We start from the raw sequence: 25,517 nt of genomic DNA, 5'->3' as shown, positions 1-25,517 counted from the left end.
CCTGTAACTATTCCCCAGGTCGTTGCTGCAAATGAGAACGTGTTCTCAGTCAACTTACCTGGTAAAATAACGGTAAAATAAAAAAAGGAGGCAGGGTTTCAAAATGTTCTGTTTGTTTATGTCATAGTGAAATTAATCCGAGTTAGCCCTATTTGTCTTGAGGTGTTAAAATGCAGGGCCAAATGGAATCTGTGAAGTCACCACTACATCATTCAAGACAACTGGAAATTCAGAAAAAAACTAGGTCAAATCATGACGTCAGTGATCTTCAGGTCGGAAAGTCGGAGCTCTGGAAAGAGGCCCGACCGAGTTCCCGAGTTGGATGACCGTTCAAAACAATTTTTCCCAGTTGGAGCTTGTGTTTTACCGAGTTCCCAGTTGTTTTGAACGCACTGAAGTCGGAGATTTCAGAGTTCCTAGTTGTTTTGAATGCGGCATTATCTCCACCTGGCTCTATTATGATGTCATCGCAACAGATTCTGTCTGGCTCTTTTGTGATGTCCTCACAACAGATTCCATCTAGCCCTACTTTGATGTCATCTTCATGTCATATATAAATACTATCAAGGCAGATTCCGTGTGGCTCTCTGTCCCTATGTTGTGACATAGTGGTGTGCGTAAGGTCAGATGTTGGAGGGCCGTCGGCCCCTGGTGGCCCCCAGTGAGGCCCTCAGACGGGGGTCTCTGGCCCGGTAGTGCTCGTTGAAGTCCAGTCTGAAGCTGAGGAAGCGCAGGCTCTCGTCTGGACTAGTCATTATCAGCACCAGGAACTGCTGCACTATGCCCTGAGAAGGAGCACAACCAACCACAGATATTATACACTGAACACTACCACAGACAACCAGACGGTCCTATCCACTGAACACTACCACAGACAACCAGACGGTCCTATCCACTGAACACTACCACAGACAACCAGACGGTCCTATCCACTGTACACTACCACAGACAACCAGACGGTCCTATCCACTGAACACTACCACAGACAACCAGACGGTCCTATCCACTGAACACTACCACAGACAACCAGACGGTCCTATCCACTGAACACTACCACAGACAACCAGACGGTCCTATCCACTGTACACTACCACAGACAACCAGACGGTCCTATCCACTGAACACTACCACAGACAACCAGACGGTCCTATCCACTGAACACTACCACAGACAACCAGACGGTCCTATCCACTGAACACTACCACAGACAACCAGACGGTCCTATCCACTGAACACTACCACAGACAACCAGACGGTCCTATCCACTGAACACTACCACAGACAACCAGACGGTCCTATCCACTGTACACAGACAACCAGACGGTCCTAACAACTGTACACTACCACAGACAACCAGACGGTCCTATCCACTGTACACAGACAACCAGACGGTCCTATCCACTGTACACTACCACAGACAACCAGACGGTCCTATCCACTGAACACTACCACAGACAACCAGACGGTCCTATCCACTGAACACTACCACAGACAACCAGACGGTCCTATCCACTGTACACAGACAACCAGACGGTCCTATCCACTGTACACAGACAACCAGACGGTCCTAACAACTGTACACTACCACAGACAACCAGACGGTCCTATCCACTGTACACAGACAACCAGACGGTCCTATCCACTGTACACTACCACAGACAACCAGACGGTCCTATCCACTGTACACTACCACAGACAACCAGACGGTCCTATCCACTGAACACACCACAGACAACCAGACGGTCCTATCCACTGAACACTACCACAGACAACCAGACGGTCCTATCCGCTGAACACTACCACAGACAACCAGACGGTCCTAGTTTAAGCCACTGTAGCAGTGAGAAGAGAGTAAGACCCATACCTGGTAGAAGTGTGTTAGTATCCGCAGCTGAGAGCGCATTTTTGGTATGGTCTCCTGGAACTCTTGGATCCTCCTGTTCTCCTCTGCCTCCTGTTCAGCCGTCACGCCCCACTCACCCTGAAAACACACACACAGACAGGCAACATTAGGTGTCAAGTTTCAGAAGGAACTTTGTTGCTGCAGCATCAGTGTGGTATCAAAGTGTGGTACCAGAAACCTTAGACCCACTCCAATTTGCATACCGCCCAAACAGATGCACAGACGATGCAATCTCTATTGCACTCCACACTGCCCTTTCCCACCTGGACAAAAGGAACACCTACGTGAGAATGCTATTCATTGACTACAGCTCAGCGTTCAACACCATAGTGCCATCAAAGCTCATCAATAAGCTAAGGACCCTGAGACTAAACACCACCTTCTGCAACTGGATCCTGGACTTTCTGACGGGCTGCCCCCAGGTGGTAAGGGTAGGTAACAACACATCCGCCACGCTGATCCTCAATACAGGGGCCCCTCAGGGGTGCGTGCTCAGTCCCCTTCTGTACTCCCTGTTCACTCATGACTGCACGGCCAGGCACGACTCCAACACCATCATTAAGTTTGCCGATGACACAACAGTGGTAGGCCTGATCACCGACAACGACGAGACAGCCTATAGGGAAGAGGTCAGAGACCTGGCCGTGTGGTGCCAGGACAACAACCTCTCCCTCAACGTGATCAAGACAAAGGAGATGATTGTGGACCACAGGAAAAAAAGGACCGAGCATTCTCATCGACGGGGCTGTAGTGGAGCAGGTTGAGAGCTTCAAGTTCCTTGGTGTCCACATCACCAACAAACTAACATGGTCCAAGCACACCAAGACAGTCGTGAAGAGGGCACAACAAAACCTATTCCCCCTCAGGAGACTGAAAAGATTTGGCATGGGTCCTCAGATCCTCAAAAGGTTCTACAGCTGCACCATCGAGAGCATCCTGACTGGTTGCATCACTGCCTGGTTTGGCAACTGCTTGGCCTCCGACCGCAAGGACCTACAGAGGGTAGGGCGTACGGCCCAGTACATCACTGGGGCCAAGCTTCCTGCCATCCAGGACCTCTATACCAGGCGGTGTCAGAGGAAGGCCCTAAAAATTCTCCAGCCACCCTAGTCATAGACTGTTCTCTCTGCTACCAGACGGCAAGCGGTACCGGAGCGCAAAGTCTAGGTCCAAGAGGCTTCTAAACAGCTTCTACCTCCAAGCCATAAGACTCCTGAACATCTAATCAAATGGCTACCCAGACTATTTGCATTGCCCCCCTCTTTTACACCGCTGCTACTCCCTGTTGCTATCATCTATGCATAGTCACTTTAATAACTCTACCTACATGTACATATTACCTCAACTAACCGGTGCCCCCGCACATTGACTCTGTACCAGAACCCCCCTGTATATAGTCTCGTTATTTTACGGCTGCTCTTTAAATTACTTGTTACTTTTATTTCTTATTCTTATCTGTATTTTTTTTAACTGCATTGTTGGTTAAGGGCTCGTAAGTAAGCATTTCACTGTAAGGTCTACACCTTTTCTAGTCGGCGCATGTGACTAATAAAATTTGATCTGAAAGAGTAACCAGTGCCATCTCTTCACTTCAGTAAATGAGTAACTAACACCCATACTAAACTGTTACAGATTCCCGCTCTATGACCCCAGAATTTTCCCCATAGAGACATGACCTTCAATGTCTTCTCTACTCACATACTTCTCATTCATGTAAACACACTCAACGGCCAATATTTAAAGTTAATATAAAATCCAATATCCCCCATCACTGACCAACAGCTTCTGTCACCCCAAACCCTCTTACCTTGGACCTCAGTCTTATTTACAAGCTATTAAAAGAGAAACTTGGCAAACGCAGAGGCTGTGTTTGTTTTTCTAACACTTAGAGTTTAATAGTCTGATGCTCAGGGCCTGTTAAATCAATAAAATGACAACAACACCAGCATGGCCAATGGCCATTAAGGAGGGAACTTGAGTTGGCCCCTGGCTGGGTTCCAGACGACTTAGAACAAACAGGACATGGGACTCTGTGAAGACTCTACATGGCCCTCCAATTGCGCTCTATAACCAGAATTATTATAAGTAGTTGAATTAGGCCAGTACACACCGGTACTGAATACCAACACCTCAAATGTTCTACTGCTTGAGTACCGGCACCTCTTATAGAATATTGGCTTTAAAATATTGCAGAGTACCGGAACCTAAATATAAACAGTGCAGCTAGGGCTGTGGCGGTCACGAAACTTCATAAGCCGGTGATTGTCAAGCAAATAACTGCCAGTATCACAGTAATTGACCGTTAATGAACATTAACACATTTAGTATCTCCTGGCTTCCACACTGATGCAGACCTTTGAACGTCTACATTTCAAAAAGTCTAATGTAATGTAATATAGCCCACACTTTCACAATAAATCCATTATTTATTTTAGACAGGTCTAAAGAAACATGATATGAAGAAAATGTAGTCTATTTCAGAAGAACAGAATAGCATACTCTGAGTTGTCCTTATGATAGGTTCTGATCTGGCTATGCCAAATGGCTGTGGGCTACACTAGTTTAGCAGACAAGATTTGCTTAGAATTCCGTGGCATTATTTTATAGTATGAAGAATACAATTGAACAAAGCTGAATAAAATGTTAATGATACTTTCTCCAAACGATTTGAGGGAGTGCCCACATGCGGCTATTCTGTGTTGAGCAGTGAACAAAGAAACAGGTACTCCTTAATTTAGAGTTATTTATGTACCTTTAGTTGTGATACAAATGTTGGGCTGTATGTTTTGATTTTTTTATATATTCTAAGGCTGCATGATCTGACTAATGATGATTTGAGAAAAGTTGCTTGAAAGGCATGAGCTCTGCTTTGTTTTTTTGTGCAGGCTGTACACACTTCATCAGTCTCTCATTCACAATTTGACAAGCACTTGATAATGACTCGAATTTCCCGGCGGCATCCCCTTTGTGTGGCCGTAATGCCCCTAAAAAAAGCTCCTCTAACTCACATGGCTCTCTGTCACGTGATCTAGTCTTTCTCACAGGCTACAAGTGAAGACCGACACATCGGGGACGCAACTGCGCCCATCCTTATCTAATTACGAGGTGCATATTGAAGATATTGGAAGAACTGTCCACATTTACTTTTCATCAGCCAACAAGATGAGTAGGCCTAAGGAACAGCAAAAGCACTAGCCTATGTCAATCTACTATCCCCCATAGTACAAAAGTTGACATATTCTATATTTTGTGTGAGAAATAAATATTCCAAACAGTCTGGGACAGTTGTGGGATGCGATAGATCCCAAATGAATACAACCACTCGCATCAAAAAATACTTTTTTACGCAATGAGGCTGATGCAACCGAATGATGCAATTAAATAGCAAAAATGGAGGACGCGTTTATTTTCATGCCAGCCAGATAGCTTATATTTACAACAGGAGTATAGCCTATGTGCTTAATATTAGGAAAGTTTAAAAATATATATATATAGTAGGCCTAGCCAATAGAAAGCTGATGGGATCCTCCTCTTTTTAATAGAAGCCATCACTCTGTTTCTCACGCAATTGCATAGCCTATAGAAATGTTACGCAACATGAGCTCTCATGAAGTGTTTGATTAGATTTTCGAATACATTTGCATTAATTTCAGAGTGATTAGAGGGACAATAGAGTGCTAAGTACCAGGCAGTTAGCAAGTCTGGTAGGCTACTAATGAACAGCAGCAGCATCAGAGCTTGGAGAAGCCTAATTACCCTGACTAAACAGTCATGTGGAATTTGACTGCCTTCATGACTCGTGACCGCCGGTGTGGCGGTAATACGGTCACCGTAACAGCCTTAAGTGCTGGCACCCATTTCAGTCCACTTCAAGCCCTGATCCTTCTACCTCAGAATCCCTCTGCTTCTTCCGCTCCTCGTACTGCAGCCGCAGGGTGAGTTCCTCCAGGGCAGAGCGGTACAGAGAGTCCTGGGCACTCTGGAACTCTATGATCTGGTCAAAGATAGCCCTTAGCTGGTTCAACAAGGACTGGAGAGAGGATCGCGGGAGAGAGGGGGGAGAAGGAGAGAAAAACATTTTAGATTAGATTAGAGTTTATTAGTCACATGTACAGGGTCGCAGATGAAATAGCTGGGTACAGGAAAATTCTTAAAGGGATACTTAGAGATTTTGGCAATGAGGCACTTTATCTACTTCCCCAGAGTCAGATGAACTCGCTGATACCATTTGTTAAGTCTCTGCGTGCACTTTGAAGGAAGTTGCTAACTACCGCTAGCGCAATTGCTAACTAGCGTTAGCACAATGACTAAGTCAATGGGTATCTGCTAGCATGCTAGTAGATACCCATAGACTTCCAGTCATTGCGGTAAGACTAGTTAGCATTGGGTCACGAAACTACCTTCAACTTCCTTCATATTGGACACAAAGACATGAAAGTTTATCCACAAGTTCATCTGACTCTGGGGAAAATAGATAAATGAGCATACGTGTGTGTGTGTCTCACCCTGCTGTTGGTGTCCAGTAGGCAGCGGGAGATGACAGAGTCTAAGAATCCTTCGTGGGCAGCGATGATGTGGTCTAGATCCTGGGCCTTCTCTACCTTGTTCCACAGCTCATCCCAACAACACTCTAGCACCTGTACACACACACACACACACACACACAGCCAGAGACCCAGACAGCCAGAGACCCAGACAGCCAGAGACCCAGACAGCCACAGACCCAGACAGCCACAGACCCAGACAGCCAGAGACCCAGACAGCCAGAGACCCAGACAGCCAGAGACCCAGACAGCCAGAGACCCAGACAGCCAGAGACCCAGACAGCCAGAGACCCAGACAGCCAGAGACCCAGACAGCCACAGACCCAGACAGCCAGAGACCCAGACAGCCAGAGACCCAGACAGCCAGAGACCCAGACAGCCAGAGACCCAGACAGCCAGAGACCCAGACAGCCAGAGACCCAGACAGCCAGAGACCCAGACAGACAAGGGAGGAGGGCGAGTGTGAGAGGAGTGAGAGGACTAGAGAGGGAGAGGCTAGGTGAGCCCAGTGGTCTCTAGATAAATGAATGAAAAGTGTGGCCCCTGACCTCGAAGGTGATGTAATACTGCATCTGGTGGATGAAGTGGACCATCTCATTGGCCAGGATGTGGCACTGGTGCAGCACGCCAGACAGCTCTGTAACACAACATCTAACATGTTACCCTGGCTGCCTTATCTACAGCTCTTCGGGTACACGACTCCCTCTGCTGGAGGTGAGAGGGATCTACATGGTTGTGTGTGTGTGTGTGTCCGTTCTCACCTGGCATGCTCTTAAGCAGCTTGGCGTTGCACATCTGTCCCTTCCAGATGTCAGTGAGGATGTACTCCATACGCTTGGCTCGCCACAGGAAGTTGAACACCCGCAGGTAGTGGCTCATGCACTCCCGTGTGAACACCTGCCACAGCCAGAACCAGCGAGAGAAACAGAAAGCAAGAAGAGAGAGACAAAGGAGACAGAGAGAGAGAAATGAGAGAGAGAGAGAGAGAGAGACACACACACAAATTAGACAGAGAAAGACAAAGGAGACCGAGTGAAGAGAGAGAGAGACTGCGTGAACACCTGTCACAGGGTAGCACAGCATTTACACATGTTCTCTCGCCACCTCACAGAACAACACAAAACCAGCCAGCACTTGACTTCATCTAACATGGTTGACTGGTGGCCTGTGAATGAACATGTATAACAGAGCAGAAAGAAACAACGTTCTGATGCTCCAGGTGGGCTTTTATGGATGAATGAAGAGAGAAGATGAGAAGCTTATTGGATTGTTTGCGAGGGTGTGTGTGTGTGTGTGTGTGTGTGTGTGTGTGTGTGTGTGTGTGTGTGGAGCGAGACAAGGCAACACCAGATAGGATGGTATGTGTATGTATGTAAAGTGCTGTGGTTACCGTGGCGATAGGACCCTCTACGTGGTAGTCTAAACTGAAGACGTCCCAGCCCGTATCCCCGGGAGACACCTACAGAAGGAGCACAGATGGGTTGATGACCAGGCTGTAGTTCAGAGGGATAACATGGTGCCAAGTTGACAGTTTGAAATCCAATAGGTAACTCTGACACGTGTACATCCAGCATCCAGACATCAACCATCTAGGCTTCAGCTCAGAGGGCTAACACAGTCTTGAGCCACGTGTTACCAGGTTGTGTTTCAAAACCGTGACTCAATACCGTGTTAGCCCACTGAGATAAAGCCTATGACAGTAGTAATGGTATGAGCTGTAGCCTATGATAGTAGTAATGGTATGAGCTGTAGTCTATGATAGTAGTAATGGTATGAACTGTAGTAATGGTATGAGCTGTAGCCTGTGATAGTAGTAATGGTATGAGCTGTAGTAATGGTATGAGCTGTAGTCTATGATAGTAGTAATGGTATGAGCTGTAGTCTATGATAGTAGTAATGGTATGAGCTGTAGTAATGGTATGAGCTGTAGTCTATGATAGTAGTAATGGTATGAGCTGTAGTCTATGATAGTAGTAATGGTATGAACTGTAGTAATGGTATGAGCTGTAGTCTATGATAGTAGTAATGGTATGAGCTGTAGTCTATGACAGTAGTAATGGTATGAGCTGTAGTCTATGATAGTAGTAATGGTATGAACTGTAGTAATGGTATGAGCTGTAGTCTATGATAGTAGTAATGGTATGAGCTGTAGTCTATGACAGTAGTAATGGTATGAGCTGTAGTCTATGATAGTAGTAATGGTATGAGCTGTAGTCTATGACAGTAGTAATGGTATGAGCTGTAGTCTATGATAGTAGTAATGGTATGAACTGTAGTAATGGTATGAGCTGTAGTCTATGACAGGAGTAATGGTATGAGCTGTAGCCTATGATAGTAGTAATGGTGTGAGCTGTAGTAATGGTATGAGCTGTAGCCTGTGATAGTAGTAATGGTATGAGCTGTAGTCTATGATAGTAGTAATGGTATGAACTGTAGTAATGGTATGAGCTGTAGCCTGTGATAGTAGTAATGGTATGAGCTGTAGTCTATGACAGTAGTAATGGTATGAGCTGTAGCCTATGATAGTAGTAATGGTATGAGCTGTAGCCTATGATAGTAGTAATGGTATGAACTGTAGCCTGTGATAGTAGTAATGGTATGAGCTGTAGTCTATGATAGTAGTAATGGTATGAGCTGTAGTCTATGATAGTAGTAATGGTATGAGCTGTAGTCTATGATAGTAGTAATGGTATGAGCTGTAGTAATGGTATGAGCTGTAGTCTATGATAGTAGTAATGGTATGAGCTGTAGTCTATGATAGTAGTAATGGTATGAGCTGTAGTCTATGATAGTAGTAATGGTATGAACTGTAGTAATGGTATGAGCTGTAGTCTATGATAGTAGTAATGGTATGAGCTGTAGTCTATGACAGTAGTAATGGTATGAGCTGTAGTCTATGATAGTAGTAATGGTATGAACTGTAGTAATGGTATGAGCTGTAGTCTATGATAGTAGTAATGGTATGAGCTGTAGTCTATGACAGTAGTAATGGTATGAGCTGTAGTCTATGATAGTAGTAATGGTATGAGCTGTAGTCTATGACAGTAGTAATGGTATGAGCTGTAGTCTATGATAGTAGTAATGGTATGAACTGTAGTAATGGTATGAGCTGTAGTCTATGACAGGAGTAATGGTATGAGCTGTAGCCTATGATAGTAGTAATGGTGTGAGCTGTAGTAATGGTATGAGCTGTAGCCTGTGATAGTAGTAATGGTATGAGCTGTAGCCTGTGATAGTAGTAATGGTATGAGCTGTAACCTGTGATAGTAGTAATGGTATGAGCTGTAGCCTGTGATAGTAGTAATGGTATGAGCTGTAGCCTGTGATAGTAGTAATGGTATGAGCTGTAGCCTGTGATAGTAGTAATGGTATGAGCTGTAACCTGTGATAGTAGTAATGGTATGAGCTGTAGCCTGTGATAATAGTAATGGTATGAGCTGTAGCCTGTGATAGTAGTAATGGTATGAGCTGTAGCCTGTGATAGTAGTAATGGTATGAGCTGTAACCTGTGATAGTAGTAATTGTATGAGCTGTAACCTGTGATAGTAGTAATTGTATGAGCTGTAGCCTACCTCCAGCAGGCGTACGTCCAGTCTCTTGAGGATCTCAGCGTTGTCATACTGGGCGTTGGTGGCCCTCACGGCTGTCTCCAGGATGCCTGTCAGGTTGTGCTGGTACAGAGTGGTGGCTGGGCGGGCCAGCTCTGGTCTGAAGGGACAAACACTAAGGTCAATATATATGACGTACAGGATGGGGTGGGTGTGTGTATTTGTGCGTACCCCTCTGTCTGTACACCTGTGTGTGTGTGTGTGTGTGTGTGTGTGTGTGTGTGTGTGTGTACTAACTTTAGCAGGTCCATGAGGTGGCGTATGAAGTCTCCCTGGCCCAGCAGCAGGTATCGTCTCATGGCCTGCAGGTGCTCCAGCAGCAGATAGTTCTGGTTGAGGACATTCAGCAGGTACTTGCTGGTTTCAAAGTAGGCTGCATCTATCTTCCCCTGGAACGCACCCTCCAGGTCTGATAACAGCTCTGCAGCTACAGAGAGAGAGTTATTATCTGTGGTCATTATGTGGGTACTGGAGTTGGCACTACATGATGCATATTAAACTCATCTCTCAGACCGTTTGCTGAACTCTGTATCTATAATTCAAGATAGAGTCTGCATCCAAAATAGCACCCTATTCGCTTCATAATGCACTACCTTTGACCGGGGGCTTCATAATGCACTACCTTTAACCCTTAAGGTTATGGTTAAAAGTAGTGCACTATAAAAGGGAATAGGGTGGCATTTGGGACAGACAGGGTAAAAATACAACCCCTCCCCTTCCAACGCCAGTCAGTGTGCAGTCATTCCCCTCAAGGACGAGGCTAAGGAAGGAACTGTAAAACCATTGATCAGCGACGGAGAGAGGAGTGAGACTAAACCCAGTCGATACGACCGTAAGTACCATAACAGTACAACCAGTTCTGATGCCAAACAGATCAATGCAGCTCTGCTCTCACTAGCTACAAACACTACTATGGCAAGACCAAGGCTTCTCTACTCTGTCGGAAGACACTGCCTGCTCAATACACACTCTCTGGAGGTATATTATGTAGAAATGTGTACCAAACACCAAATGCCAGTGTGGTATTAAGCTAGCCCCTTTCACAGTGTGTTGGGGTGGGGGAGAGAGGTCAGAGAGCGTACCATCTTTGGGGGAGTCTGTAGACTTGGAGGCCGGGGTGATTTTCCCTGGTGAGGTTCTGTCATGGCACACCTGATGCAGGAAGTTAATGGACTTTCCAATGAGCAGAACCTACAGAGACAGAAGAGAAAGAGAGAGCGAGCAAAAGTGACATGTGAATGCAAAGTTTGTATTTTTTTACGTTGAGGATAATTGGTGTTCGTGTGTGTGTCTACCTTGCGGGCCTGGTCCATGGTGATGAAGGTGGGTATCATGGACTTCCTCAGTGAGTACTTGTCGTGCCACAGTCTGTCTGTCTTCACCGTGGGGTCAGACGCCACAAAGAACTGCAGGGAGAGGAATCCCCATCATAATCACACTTTAAAAAGACAGGACTCAACTATATCCGAACAACACAGGAGATTACTACAACAATGGTTACTTATTACAGTAATGGAAAGAAGGTGAATGGTGGTTCCATCTCTCAATCATGATCTTAATCGTCACTGAGCCAGTGGTTCAACTTGAAAACCAAAATGGATGCCGATAAATAGACATCAGTGTTACAAGGTGAAGACTTCTCTCCTAGGGGGTACAACAAGGGGGATTGAAAAGCCTTTTAGTAAACAAAAAGTATATATCAAGTTTTATTTTCATTTCCGCTCTTCTTGTCATAATGAGTGTTTACAGTCTAACGCCACCTCCCAGCCGCCCCCTGGGCTGACAGAGGTGCCTGTAAGCTTCAGAGCCATCCCCTCATTCCCCTCTGCTGGGAAGGAACAGCTCCATAACTATCACTTATGCTTGCTACAGAGAGGGTCAATACAGGGGGCTTAAATAGTGTGCCCTTTGAAGCGTTCCCTTCTGAGAATAGCTCGGCAGTTGGTCTTGAAAGCCGCTACAACTCTCCTGTGCTCTGTGCTCGCCCAATCAGCACTTAGTCTCAGGTAGACGGAGTCTGAGAGGGCGATTCAGCAGCAGGTGCATTAGGACTAGATTCACGGCCTTCTACTGTCCTGTAGTTGTGGAGACAGGGAGATGGATGGAGAGCAAGGACAGAGATGGGAGGAGAAAGAGAGGGCCATCACTCAGTTCCCCATTACCGTCCTCTCATCCATCCTCATTTGGAAGGCCGCCGTACCCCTCCCCTTTCCCTCCATCTCAGCTCAGAGATTAACCTGTCTGACGTCTGTCTGAGTCCACTTCAGCCTGAGCTCAGCTACTACCATCCGGACTCTGACCTTGACAAACTAATGGAAGTGTGTGTGTATTATATTTAAGCAATAAGGCAAAATGGGGTGTGGTATATGACCAAAATACCGTGGCTACGGGCTGTTCTTACGCACAACGCATTGCGGCATGCCTGGACACAGCCCCAGCCCTAGCTGTGCCTTATTGCTATTTTAAACTGGTTACCAACGTAATTAGAGCAGTAAAAAGAAATGTAAAAGCTGTCATCAAGGCCACCCTAGTTTAAGAAACAGATGCCTTACAAGTCCTCAACTGGCAGCTTCATTAAATAGTACCCGAAAAACACCAGTCTCAACGTCAACAATGAAGAGGCGACTCCGGGATGCTGGCCTTCTAGGCAGAGTTCCTCTGTCCAATGTCTGTGTTCTTTTGCCAATCTTAATAAAAAAAATGTATTGGCCAGTCTGAGATGTGGCTTTTTCTTTGCAACTCTGCCTAGAAGGCCAGCATCCCGGAGTCACCTCTTCACTGTTGACGTTGAGACTGGTGTTTTGTAGCCTGTAATCGAAACAACAAATGCTGATGCTCCAGATACTCAACTAGTCTAAAGAAGGTTTTATTGCTTCTTTAAATCAGAACAACAGTTTTCAGCTGTGCTAACATAATTGCAAAAGGGTTTTCTAATGATCAATTAGCCTTTAAAATGATAAACTTGGATTTTCTAACACAACGTGCCATTGGAACACAGGAGTGATGGTTGCTGATAATGGGCCTCTGTACGCCTATGTAGATATTCCATTAAAAATCAGCCGTTTCCAGCTACAATAATCATTTACAATATTAACAATGTCTACACTGTATTTATGATAAATTTCATGTTATTATCATGGACAAAAAATGTGCATGTGTATATATATATATATATATATATATATATATATATATATATATATATATATATATACATACATACATACACACACACACAGTTGAAGTCGGAAGTTTACGCACACCTTAGCGAAATACATTTAAACTGAGTTTTTCACAATTCCTGACATTTAATCCTAGTAAAAATTCCCTGTCTTAGGTCAGTTAGGATCAGCACTTTATTTTAAGAATGTGAAATGTCAGAATAATAGTAGAGAGAATTATTTATTTCAGCTTTTATTTCTTTCATCACATTCCCAGTGAGTCAGAAGTTTACATACACTCAATATCAGTATACTCAATATCAGTATTTGGTAGCATTGCCTTTAAATTGTTTAACTTGGGTCAAACGTTTCAGGTAGCCTTCCACAAGCTTCCCACAATAAGTTGGGTGAATTCTGGCACATTACTCCTGACAGAGCTGGTGTAACTGAGTCAGGTTTGTAGGCCTCCTTGCTGGCACGCGCTTTTTCAGTTCTGCCCACAAAGTTTCTATAGGATTGAGGTCAGGGCTTTGTGATGGCCACTCCAATACCTTGACTTCCTTAGGCCATTTTGCCACAACTTTGGAAGTTTGCTTGGGGTCATTGTCCATTTGGAAGACCCATTTGCGACCAAGCTTTAACTTGCTGACTGATGCCTTGCGATGTTGCTTCAATATATCCACATCATTTTCCTCCCTCATGATGCCATTTATTTTGTGAAGTGCACCAGTCCCTGCTGCAGCAAAGCAACCCCACAACATGATGCTGCCACCCCCGTGCTTCACGGTTGAGATGGTGTTGCAAGCCTCCCCCTTTTTCCTCCAAACATAACAATGGTCATTATGGCATAACAGTTCTATTTTTGTTTCACCAGACCAGAGGACATTTCTCCAAAAAGTACAATCTTTGTCCCCATGTGCAGTTGCAAACCATAGTCTGGCTTTTTTATGGCGGTTTTGGAGCAGTGGCTTCTTTCTTGCTGAGCAGCCTTTCAGGTTATGTTGATATAGGACTCGTTTTACTGTGGATATAGATACTTTTGTACCTGTTTCCTCCAGCATCTTCACAAGGTCGTTTGCTGTTGTTCTGGGATCGATTTGCACTTTTCGCACCAAAGTGCGTTCATCTCTAGGAGACAGAACACGTCTCCTTCCTGAGCGGTATGACGGCTGTGTGGTCCCATGGTGTTTATAGTTGCGTACTATTGTTTGTACAGATGAACGTGGTACCTTCAGGTGTTTGGAAATTGCTCCCAAGGATGAACCAGACTTGTGGAGGTCTACAATTTTTTTTCGGAGGTCTTGGCTGATTTCTTTTGATTTTCCCATGATGTCAAGCAAAGAGGCACTGAGTTTGAAGGTAGGCCTTGAAATACATCCACATGTACACCTCCAATTGACTCAAATGATGTCAATTAGCCTATCAGAAGCATTTAAAGCCATGACATTTTCTGATGTTTTCCAAGCTGTTTAAAGGCACAGTCAACTTAGTGTATGTAAACTTCTGACCCACTGGAATTGTGATGCAGTGAATTATAAGTGAAATAATCTGTCTGTAAACAATTGTTGGAAGTATTACTTGTGTCATGAACAAAGTAGATGTCCTAACCGACGTGCCAAAACTATAGTTTGTTAACAAGAAATTTGTGGAGTGGTTGAAAAACGAGTATTAATGACTCCAACCTAAGCGCATGTAAACTTTCGACTTCAAATGTATGTATGTATATATATATATACAGTGGGGAGAACAAGTATTTGATACACTGCCGATTTTGCAGGTTTTCCTACTTACAAAGCATGTAGAGGTCTGTAATTTTTATCATAGGTACACTTCAACTATGAGAGACGGAATCTAAAACAAAAATCCAGAAAATCACATTGTATGATTTTTAAGTAATTAATTTGCATTTTATTGCATGACATAAGTATTTGATACATCAGAAAAGCAGAACTTAATATTTGGTACAGAAACCTTTGTTTGCAATTACAGAGATCATACGTTTCCTGTAGTTCTTGACTAGGTTTGCACACACTGCAGCAGGGATTTTGGCCCACTCCTCCCTACAGATCTTCTCCAGATCCTTCAGGTTTCGGGGCTGTCGCTGGGCAATACGGAGTTTCAGCTCCCTCCAAAGATTTTCTATTGGGTTCAGGTCTGGAGACTGGCTAGGCCACTCCAGGACCTTGAGATGCTTCTTACGGAGCCACTCCTTAGTTGCCATGGCTGTGTGCTTCGTGTCGTTGTCATGCTGGAAGACCCAGCCACGACCCATCTTCAATGCTCTTACTGAGGGAAGGAGGTTGTTGGCCAAGATCTCGCGATACATGGCCCCATCCATCCTCCCCTCAATACGGTGCAGTCGTCCTGTCCCCTTTGCAGAAAAGCATCCCCAAAGAATGATGTTTCCACCTCCATGCTTCACGGTTGGGATGGTGTTCTTGGGGTTGTACTCATCCTTCTTCTTCCTCCAAACACGGCGAGTGGAGTTAGACCAAAAAGCTCTATTTTTGTCTCATCAGACCACATGACCTTCTCCCATTCCTCCTCTGGATCATCCAGATGGTCATTGGCAAACTTCAGACAGGCCTGGACATGCACTGGCTTAAGCAGGGGGACCTTGCGTGCGCTGCAGGATTTTAATCCATGACGGCGTAGTGTGTTACTAATGGTTTTCTTTGAGACTGTGGTCCCAGCTCTCTTCAGGTCATTGACCAGGTCCTGCCGTGTAGTTCTGGGCTGATCCCTCACCTTCCTCATGATCATTGATGCCCCACGAGGTGAAATCTTGCATGGAGCCCCAGACCGAGGGTGATTGACCGTCATCTTGAACTTCTTCCATTTTCTAATAATTGCGCCAACAGTTGTTTCCTTCTCACCAAGCTGCTTGCCTATTGTCCTGTAGCCCATCCCAGCCTTGTGCAGGTCTACAATTTTATCCCTGATGTCCTTACACAGCTCTCTGGTCTTGGCCATTGTGGAGAGGTTGGAATCTGTTTGATTGAGTGTGTGGACAGGTGTCTTTTATACAGGTAACGAGTTCAAACAGGTGCAGTTAATACAGGTAATGAGTGGAGAACAGGAGGGCTTCTTAAAGAAAAACTAACAGGTCTGTGAGAGCCGGAATTCTTACTGGTTGGTAGGTGATCAAATACTTATGTCATGCAATAAAATGCAAATTAATTACTTAAAAATCATACAATGTGAGTTTCTGGATTTTTGTTTTAGATTCCGTCTCTCACAGTTGAAGTGTACCTATGATAAAAATTACAGACCTCTACATGCTTTGTAAGTAGGAAAACCTGCAAAATCGGCAGTGTATCAAATACTTGTTCTCCCCACTGTATATATATATGGTGTGTGTATAATATATATGGTGTGTATATTAAATATATGGTGTGTGTGCGCGTCACCTCATGGTAAGTGTCCTCCAGCTCTCCATCGTAGATCCAGCGATAGAGGAAGTTGAGGATGGGATGTGACACCAGGCTGAGGATGTGCTGCACCAGAGCTCTCATCTGAGGGTCCCCTGTCTTCCCATAGGCATGGACCGCTGACGCCAGTTCACCTCCCTTCCTCCCTACACACACAACATTTCAACCACACACACTATTTAAATGGATACTTGATGGTACCAATCATCAGGCACCACAGACACACACACACACACACACACACACACACACACACACACACACACACACACACACACACACACACACACACACACACACACACACACACACACACACACACACACACACACACACACACACACACACACACACACAGCTCTACCTTGGCAGAAGTCAACGAGGGCAGCCAGGGTTTTGAGGCGGACTTTAGGGTCGTAGGTCCAGACTAGGAGACGTCTGAGGGTCAGACTGCACTCCACTCCCAGGTTCACTCCCTGGTCATCCTCCACCTGCAACTGTCAAACACACCTTTACATGTCCTGTGGCCTACATGGGTTTTTCCTCTTGAAGGGCTAAGAACAAAGTTCATTCACTTGGAATAAGGCGGTACAGTGTTGAGAGGTAGAGAAAGGTGTGTGTCTTACCTGTGAGTGCAGCACTGCCAGAAGTCTGTAGTATTCCTTCAGTTCCTGATGCAGGGAGGCACAGAAGCTCTGTCCCACCAGGCCGAAGGCTCGGTCCAGACTGCGCGAGTCAGTGTACTTCCTGATCTTGTTGTGGAGCCAGCCCAGCTCAGCCAATCGGCTACTGGTGTCCCTCAGAGACTTACAGAGCACCACCTAGGGACACACTGGAGAAGTTACGACAGGAGAATGCACACGCAGGCACACACAGGCACACACAGGCACAAAATACAGGGAATACTGTGAATATCTGTCAAAGTAACCCATTTAATCTGTGAAGGGGTTGCCAGGTTGGTAGTTAATTATCCCCGTGTGTACCATCTGTCCTGTATGGCTCCCCACAGACACGAGACACTCACAATCGGAAAACGGGCCTCTCCTGCTGCCAGGTTACCATTCAGTCACTACACACATGTACGCCACAACCCCCCAAGACTACAGCAACACCAAAGGAACAGCAGCTCCGCTCTTCAGCCCAGAATCATGAATAGGAACACATCAGCCGTATTATTACAGAGCCCTTTGCCAGCTGGAGGACCATTCCAATTCAAGGTTCATCCCTTTCACACCAGTTGGTTCAGAATTAATTTCACTTTTTTAAAATGGTAGTCAGCGTGGCCCTTGTTTCACAGATTGAAGACATTCGCCAAGAAGCCTGGAGCCCAAACTGTCTGCAGTGTCTCTCTGCTGACGGAGTCGTCTTATGAGGACGAGGTGTTGATACTCACCTTCTCTACTTTAGACAGAATAATAAAACATGATTGTCTCTAGTAATGTTCCATTTCTGTATTCTGTTCTAATTATTCCGGAAACCGTGTTAGATTGAATAGGGCTTATAGCGTAAATGATGACTTCAAAAAGACCTCAGGAAACACCCTTGATGGCTAGATTTGGCTCCAGTGTTCTCGTCTGATACAGTGCTCCTAGGCCAGCGCATTGACAGCAGGCTATATAGAACGCTGAGAAGATGTATAGCTGAAACAGGTCGACTGTAATTTGTAGGAATATTAGGGAGGGAGGAAGGGAGGAAAGTTGTAATGAATACTTGATGGATGATAGAGGGACGCCATCGATGTGGCTCCTAACCAAAGAGCCAACTATTGATCTGTCGAAGCTTTTTACCCCTTTTAGAAACAGATCATCAGCCTTGATGTCAGCAGCACTACAGCTGAATCTGAAAAACGCTGTCGGTCGGCCGGTTCTACAACAGCCATGATGTCAGGGAGTCAGCTAGCGATGAAACAGGGTAATCTGTCAATAACTGGTCTAGCTAGTATGGATGGAAGTACGGCGCTGTCTACATTAAATATTTGAGTCATTTAGCAAGACGCTCTTATCCAGAGAGACTTACAGGAGCAATTAGGGTTAAGTGCCTTGCTCAAGGGCACAGACAGATTTTTCACCTAGTCAGCTTGGGGATTCAAACCAGAGACTTTCGGTTTCTGGCCCAACGCTCTTAACCGCTAGCCTACCTGCCATGGTGCGTCTAAACACAACATGTTGACTAACTCTAACATATGCGCAGTGTACGAAACATTAGGAATACCTGCTCTTTCCATCACTTGTTAAATCCACTTCAATCAGTGTAGATGAAGGGGAGGAGACAGGTTAAATAAGGATTTTTAAGCCTTGAGACATGGATTGTGTATGTGTGCCATTCAGACGGTGAATGCTCCAGACAAAAGACTTAAGTGCCTTTGTACGGGGGTGGGGGGTATGGTAGTAGGTGCCAGGCACACCAGTTTGAGTGTGTCAAGAAGTGCAACGCTGCTGGGTTTTTCACACTCAACAGTTTCCCGTGTGTATCAAGAAGGGTCCACCAACCAAAGGACATCCAGCCAACTTAACAACTGTGGGAAGTATTGGAGTCAACATGGGCCAGCATCCCTGTGGAACGCTTTTGACACTTTGTAGTCCATGCCCTGATGAATTGAGGCTGTTATGAGGGCAAAAATGGGGGGCAACTCAATATTAGGAAGGTGTTCCTAATGTTTAGTACACTCAGTGAAAGGTCAAATAGCTTATGAAGTTGGGACATCAGTTTTTGCATTCGTCAGGGAAATATTTCAGGAACACGGGGCACAAACTGAAATACCAAAGACACCTTGGCATGGACATTGTTCACGTATGAACGAATGTTCAAGTCACCTTGGAGTCGATCTTGTAGCAGTTGTCTGTGTTGCTCATCTTAATGAACTTGCCGTCGATCCCCTGGAAGACATACAGGATGTCTCGGACCAGCGCAGCCTCACCAACCTCCGCTGGAGAGGAGAAGAACAACAACAACAAATAGGACAACATTAACGAAAGCCATAAATGTTACAGTACCAGTTAAAAAGGTTTGGACATCTACTCATTCAATTGTTTTTCTTAATTTTTTACTATTTTCTATATTGTAGAATAACAGTGAATATGTCAAAACTATGAATGAACACATATGGAATCATGTAGTAAGCAAAAAAGTGTTAAACAAATATAACATATATTTTGATTTGTTTAACACTTTTTTGCTCACTACATGATTCCATATGTGTTATTCATATTTTTGATGTCTTCACTATTATTCTACAACGTAGAAAATAGTACAAATAAAGAAAAACCCTGGAATGAGTAGGTGCTGTATCTCTCTGTATATCTATTAAAGTCAGGCCCCAACCCTGTCAGAGGAGCACCAAGACAAATTAAATACCGGGAGAGCAACTAAACATTTATGAAATGAGCCAATTATGTGAGGTGGTTCTTACTGCAGAACAGGAACATTTCATTGCAGACTTGGTAAATTTCCATCCAAACTAATCTCTTTCTGTGTAATATTGAGTATTCAGTTTGCAGAGCCACTGTGCAGAGAGCAATGGCTTTTACCATTACATGCCCCCTGCCCAACTTCTGCCTACGTTACAAAATGTCCTCCAACCGTGAAGCATGTCCCAACAACGCCATGTAGTTTCATACACTAAAAGTAGGCCTATACATCCCAACAATGTCTGTCCCCACCCCCAACTCACCAGTGAGGTCCCCGTCATGGCGTGGCCTGGGGGCCCGGGTGGACAGGGGTGGGGGGCCGAGCGGGGCCCGTGAGGTAGGTGCCAGGGCGGAGGTGTTCGGGAGGGCCCACGCCAGCCGAGAGCCCAGCTGCTGCCCTGCTGTCTGGGGTGGGTGTCTGGAGAGTGCACACACAGAAATGTTTAATGGATCATTTTGTATGTTTACATCCGTGTAACTGTAGACATTTTTTCTCCCCCTCGACATGCATAACTCTTCCCCTATACATGTTGGTTGTCCTAATGCTAACTGTCTTGTAGGACCATTACCATTAATAGCCTGTTAATGAGGGACTCTTGCCTTTCAACAGCAGAGAATGGCTTTAGAGTCACGCCACCGTAGCGATGCCTCAGCTCCAAATGACTTTTATAGTGTTGATGATGCTCCACTCAACCACCCACTAATCAGATACGTACCCTGGCACTAGACGAGTATAGCCAGACTAATTATACACAAGTGCTGGTGGGGTTGTGGAGAAAGACATGCATAATTGATGCTCACAACGGAATGGAAATATCCTGCTACAACAAAAGGCTACAAAGAAAGATATTTTTTTAAACATGTCCTACTAATTTAAGACACCTTCATATTCTGAAGGTTCATTGGTTATGCAGGTGCGGTGCTGAGCTACAACAAACGCATGCACTCCCTGTGAGTCCACAGGAACAAGACTGGAGAAAGTCTAGAGTCATGTACGACTGACTATGGAGTCCTGGGTGCTGACCGGACAAACCGGGTTCCATCAATTGGTCTTACCCGGCCAGCAGGGGCTGAGGGGTGGGTGTGGGCCCGTTGAGGGAGTACACCCCCAGGCTGCTGATGCCACTGGTGCCCATGCTGGTGGAGATCTGGGAGCCCCCGGGCCCCGAGCGCTCGGGGTAGCTGAGGGGCAGGCTCCCGGGCCGAGTGCAGTAAAACGGGGTGGAGTGGGCGTCCCGGGGGAGGGCCTGAGCAAACAGCGCCCCATAGCTGCCAACCTGGGAATGACACATGCTATCAATAAATCAATGATGTATCAATTAAATAATCAAATGTGGAATAATATGGAACATTTAATAGAATAGCTATTTCTGCTATTAATGGAGTTCTACAGAACTAACATGGCCACAATGGAATTACTGTTTGTGATGATGCAGTCTGGAGGATTATAATGCTTTAATTTTCTGTATCGACAGTACCAGTCAAAAGTTTGGACACACAAAGGTTTATCTTTATTTCTACTATTTCCAACATTGTAGAAAAATAGTGAAGACATCGAAACTATGAAAAAACACATATGGAATCATGTAGTAAACAAAAAAAGTGTTAAATAAATCAAAATATATTTTATATTTGAGATTCTTCAAAGTAGCCACCCTTTGCCTTGATGACAGCTTTGCACACTCTTGGCATCTCTCAACCAGCTTCATGAGGTAGTCACCTGGAATGTATTTCAATCAACAGCTGTGCCTTGTTAAAAGTTCATTTGTGGAATTTCTTTCCTTCTTAATGCGTTTGAGACAATCAGTTGTGTTGTGACAAGGTAGGGGTGGTATATAGAAAATAGCCCTATTTGGTAAAAGACCAAGTCCATATTATGGCAAGAACAGCTCAAATAAGCAAAGAGAAACGACAGTCCATCATTACTTTAAGACATGAAGGGAAGTCAATACGGAAAATTCCAAGAACTTTGAAAGTTTCTTCAAGTGCAGTCGCAAAAACCATCAAGCGCTATGATGAAACTGGCTCTCATGAGGACCACCATAGGAAAGGAAGACCCAGAGTTACCTCTGCTGCAGATGATAAGCTCATTAGAGTTACCAGCCTCAAAAATTGCAGCCCAAATATATGCTTCACAGAGTTCAAGTAACAGACAGATCTCAACAACTGTTTAGCGTGAATCAGGCCTTCATGGTCGAATTGCTGCAAAGAAGCCACTACTAAAGGAGACCAATAAGAAGAAGAGACTTGCTTGGGCCAAGAAACACGAGCAATGGACATTAGACCGGTGGAAATCTGTCCTTTGGTCTGATGAGTCCAAATGTGAGATGTTGGGTTCCAACCGCCGTTTCTATGTGAGAGTAGGTGAACGGACGATCTCCGAATGTGTGGTTCCCACCGTGAAGCATGGAGGAGGTGGTGTGATGGTGTGGGGGTGCTTTGCTGGTGACACTGTCAGTGATTTATTTAGAATTGAAGGCACACTTAACCAGCATGGCTGGTGATGCAGTGATACGCCATCATATCTGGTTTGTACTTAGTGGGACTATCATTTATTTTTCAACAGGACAATGACCCAACACACCACCACGCTGTGTAAGGGCTATTTGAACAAGAAGGAGAGTGATGGAGTGCTGCATCAGATGACCTAGCCTCCACAATCACTCGATCTCTACCCAATTGAGATGGTTTTGGATGAGTTGGACTGCAGATTGAAGGAAAAGCAGCCAACAAGTGCTCAGCATATGTGGGAACTCCAACAAAACTGTTGGAAAGGCATTCCAGGTGAAGCTGGTTGAGAGAATGCCAAGAGTACAAAGCGGTCATCAAAGCAAATGGTGGCTATTTTGCAGAATCGAAAATCGAAAATATATTTTGATTTGTTTAACACTTTTTTGGATACTACATGATGCCATGTGTGTTATTTCATAGTTCTGATGTCTTCACTATTATTCTACAATGTAGAAAATAGTCAAAATAAACAAAAACCCTGGAATAAGTAGCTGTGTCCAAACTTTTGACTTGTACTCTATATATAGCTATGGTTAGTGTGTGTGTGTGTGTGTGTGTGTGTGTGTGTGTGTGTGTGTGTGTGTGTGTGTGTGTGTGTGTGTGTGTGTGTGTGTGTACTATGGTGTAATGACAAGTATACCCACCCTGGACGGTTTCCTGGGGTCCTCACAGAGACTGAGCAGCAGGTATAAGACGGACCACCTGTGTTTCAGCACCCCCTGTTAATGGAAAGCAAAACACACAGATTCTCAATTGGTTCTCCTTTCAAAGCCAATACAAGTATGCATATGTACCAGGGTATTGGAACAGAAGACTGACCTGAGTCTGCAGCTTTCTGTGGAGCTCAGAGAACAGGGCTGCGTCACTCTCTCTCCTCTGCTTCAGCACTGGAGAACCAAAGGACAAGACAAACAGAATCAGACCCCTAAATAAACAGACATAGACCAATTTCAAAAACACAAGTTGATTAAAAGGGGCTCAACTCCACTCCGAACAAGGGTAAGTGCTGTTTTTTTTAAACTTGACTATGCTTAGCGATCGATAAGATGGTCATTAGTGGCCTTACTCCGACTACAAACTAAATGTATTGAGATGTATTATTATGGAGACTCTTAACAACCGTATTTCTTTATTGTCAAATGTACCTTTAACACGAGACAGAAAATCTCTACTGGGAAAACAACAACAAAAAGACCACATTAACAAAGGATGCATGTTTGCAAAGGTAACAGAGAAGGTTCAAACCAGTGATGTGCAGATGCCACTTTCGACTGTTGAGATGGACCCTCAAAGAGGATTCACTCAGCAAACCTGTCCAGTTTAGGTCACTCACATTATTGTCTCTAATAATAGGTCATAGGTCACTCACGTTCTTTTTTGATCTTCTCTGACACTAGGAACTCATCCCTCTCAATGGTGGGAGCATAGTTACTCCCGACGACTCTCACAGCATACTGGAACTGGTGGGCTACTTCAGCTGAAATGTGAAATAGGGTTGAGTTGAAGTACTGAGCATGGAATATCGGCTTTTCATAAACCATATGGCACTACTAGTGAATGAATCTTTCAGACTGGTTCAAATCTTACAGATGCAAAACGTTTCCCCTCAATCAGTAGCTAGCTCCCAATCTTACACTTTCCGTTAGTCACAAAACGTGGCGAAACATGCCTTCAATTGTGCAGGCAATACCACTACATTTACATAGAAAAATACCCGAAATGTCCCTTGTCTGTCACCAATGTTTCAAATATATATATTTGAACTTACTCTGCCGATTGTCTATGGTTTTGGTACTTGAGACAAAATATCCACAGGAAAGTATTATTAAATGACTTTAAAGCGCGGGTCTGTGTGTGTGGCAATCATGTCATGTGTTTACTCATGATCAAAGGCACGTGCACAAGACGGTAAGTACATGCATACTAACAGGTGTTTACATGGTGTTGAGCATGTGCCAGGTGATAAAAAAATGTAACTTCAGTACCTGCGCTCTAAAGTCGGGTAAACAATACTTTCGGGTGAATATTTTGTCTCATATTTCGAGCAGCTGATAGACTAACTGCACAGACAACCGGTATAGTAAGTTCAAACGTAATTGTATTCAACATTCTGGCTTGTAAGGAAAATGTCCACGATTGTGCAGTGCTTTGTTTCAGACTGTATATCAAGAATTGGTATCAAAGTCAGATTTATTAGGCACACTTTCTGGCAGCCTGGCTAACTTACTTGAACAAGGCGTGGTTGTACTGTTGTCAACCGTATCTGCAGCTACCTATATCTAGCTATGACACACTTTTGGTAATTAGCTAGCTAGCTAAAGCCTTGGATGTAGCCATCACCTAAATACAAATAAGGGTCGAGCTAACGTTAGTTAACTAGATGGCTAGCTAGCTGGGGTCCATACATAGCCTACCATCTCTGACTTGGCTGGCTAGGTGTACAGTTACTAGCTAGCCTAAGCTAACTAGTATTGGCTGTCACACAAACTTGACTTAACTAAAAACGTAGTTAGCTACTGTAGCTAGATGGCGCGCTGAACGTTGGTATCCAACTGTTACATCAGCATCACTGTTAAATGTTAGCTAGCTAGCAACAGACCAGGCTAGCTGCACATAACCGCGCCTGGGCAATCTAACTAGCTAGCATCATAGCTACCTTCGCTCTTCCCAGTGATCCTGCAGCAGAGACTTTGAAGGAGGACGTTGGGGGACTTTTGATCTAGGGCAGCCATTGCGTTGCAGTCTTTTATTTTCCTTATCAGACACCAGCGATACTACTGGATGCAGTTGTACCCACTACGATTGTTCTTGCTTTGGGTTTCCACTCTCAGTAACAGCCATTTTAACGGAACCCGCCGAAAGCGTCCTGACTGGAGGCGTTGCTAGCAAGAAGAGATAGGGAAAATAAATGAAAATATTACCCTCCAAAACAAGGCAATGGCACTAAAGGTT

The 25,517-nt window shown here is 44.7% G+C and overlaps 1 protein-coding gene across 2 annotated transcripts; it reads right to left on the bottom strand.

Annotated features, from left to right (window-relative positions):
• Positions 1–361: 361 nt before the first annotated feature.
• On the bottom strand, positions 362–25,517 carry tubgcp3 (tubulin gamma complex component 3). 2 transcript variants are annotated; one of them, XM_071329935.1, is made up of 21 exons: positions 25,222–25,517; positions 23,935–24,042; positions 23,385–23,452; positions 23,210–23,284; positions 21,111–21,331; positions 20,318–20,472; positions 19,461–19,573; positions 17,274–17,468; positions 17,012–17,144; positions 16,627–16,793; positions 11,351–11,461; positions 11,138–11,246; positions 10,293–10,482; positions 10,020–10,155; positions 7,838–7,906; positions 7,209–7,344; positions 6,996–7,084; positions 6,409–6,540; positions 5,793–5,933; positions 1,865–1,981; positions 362–785 (listed from the first exon to the last, which is right to left on the bottom strand). In XM_071329935.1, exons 1-21 carry the CDS (start codon positions 25,295–25,297, stop codon positions 624–626), a joined length of 2,703 nt encoding a protein of 900 aa, XP_071186036.1. In that variant the 5' UTR covers positions 25,298–25,517; the 3' UTR covers positions 362–623. The 2 variants fall into 2 exon arrangements, with proteins under 2 accessions (XP_071186036.1, XP_071186038.1); XM_071329937.1 differs by having other exon boundaries at positions 17,012–17,138.

Source organism: Salvelinus alpinus, chromosome 10 (assembly GCF_045679555.1).
Source record: "Salvelinus alpinus chromosome 10, SLU_Salpinus.1, whole genome shotgun sequence".
NCBI lineage: Eukaryota > Metazoa > Chordata > Actinopteri > Salmoniformes > Salmonidae > Salvelinus > Salvelinus alpinus.
The sequence above is the reverse complement of the archived record's forward strand: the minus strand, read 5'-3'. Positions and strand labels throughout refer to the sequence as shown.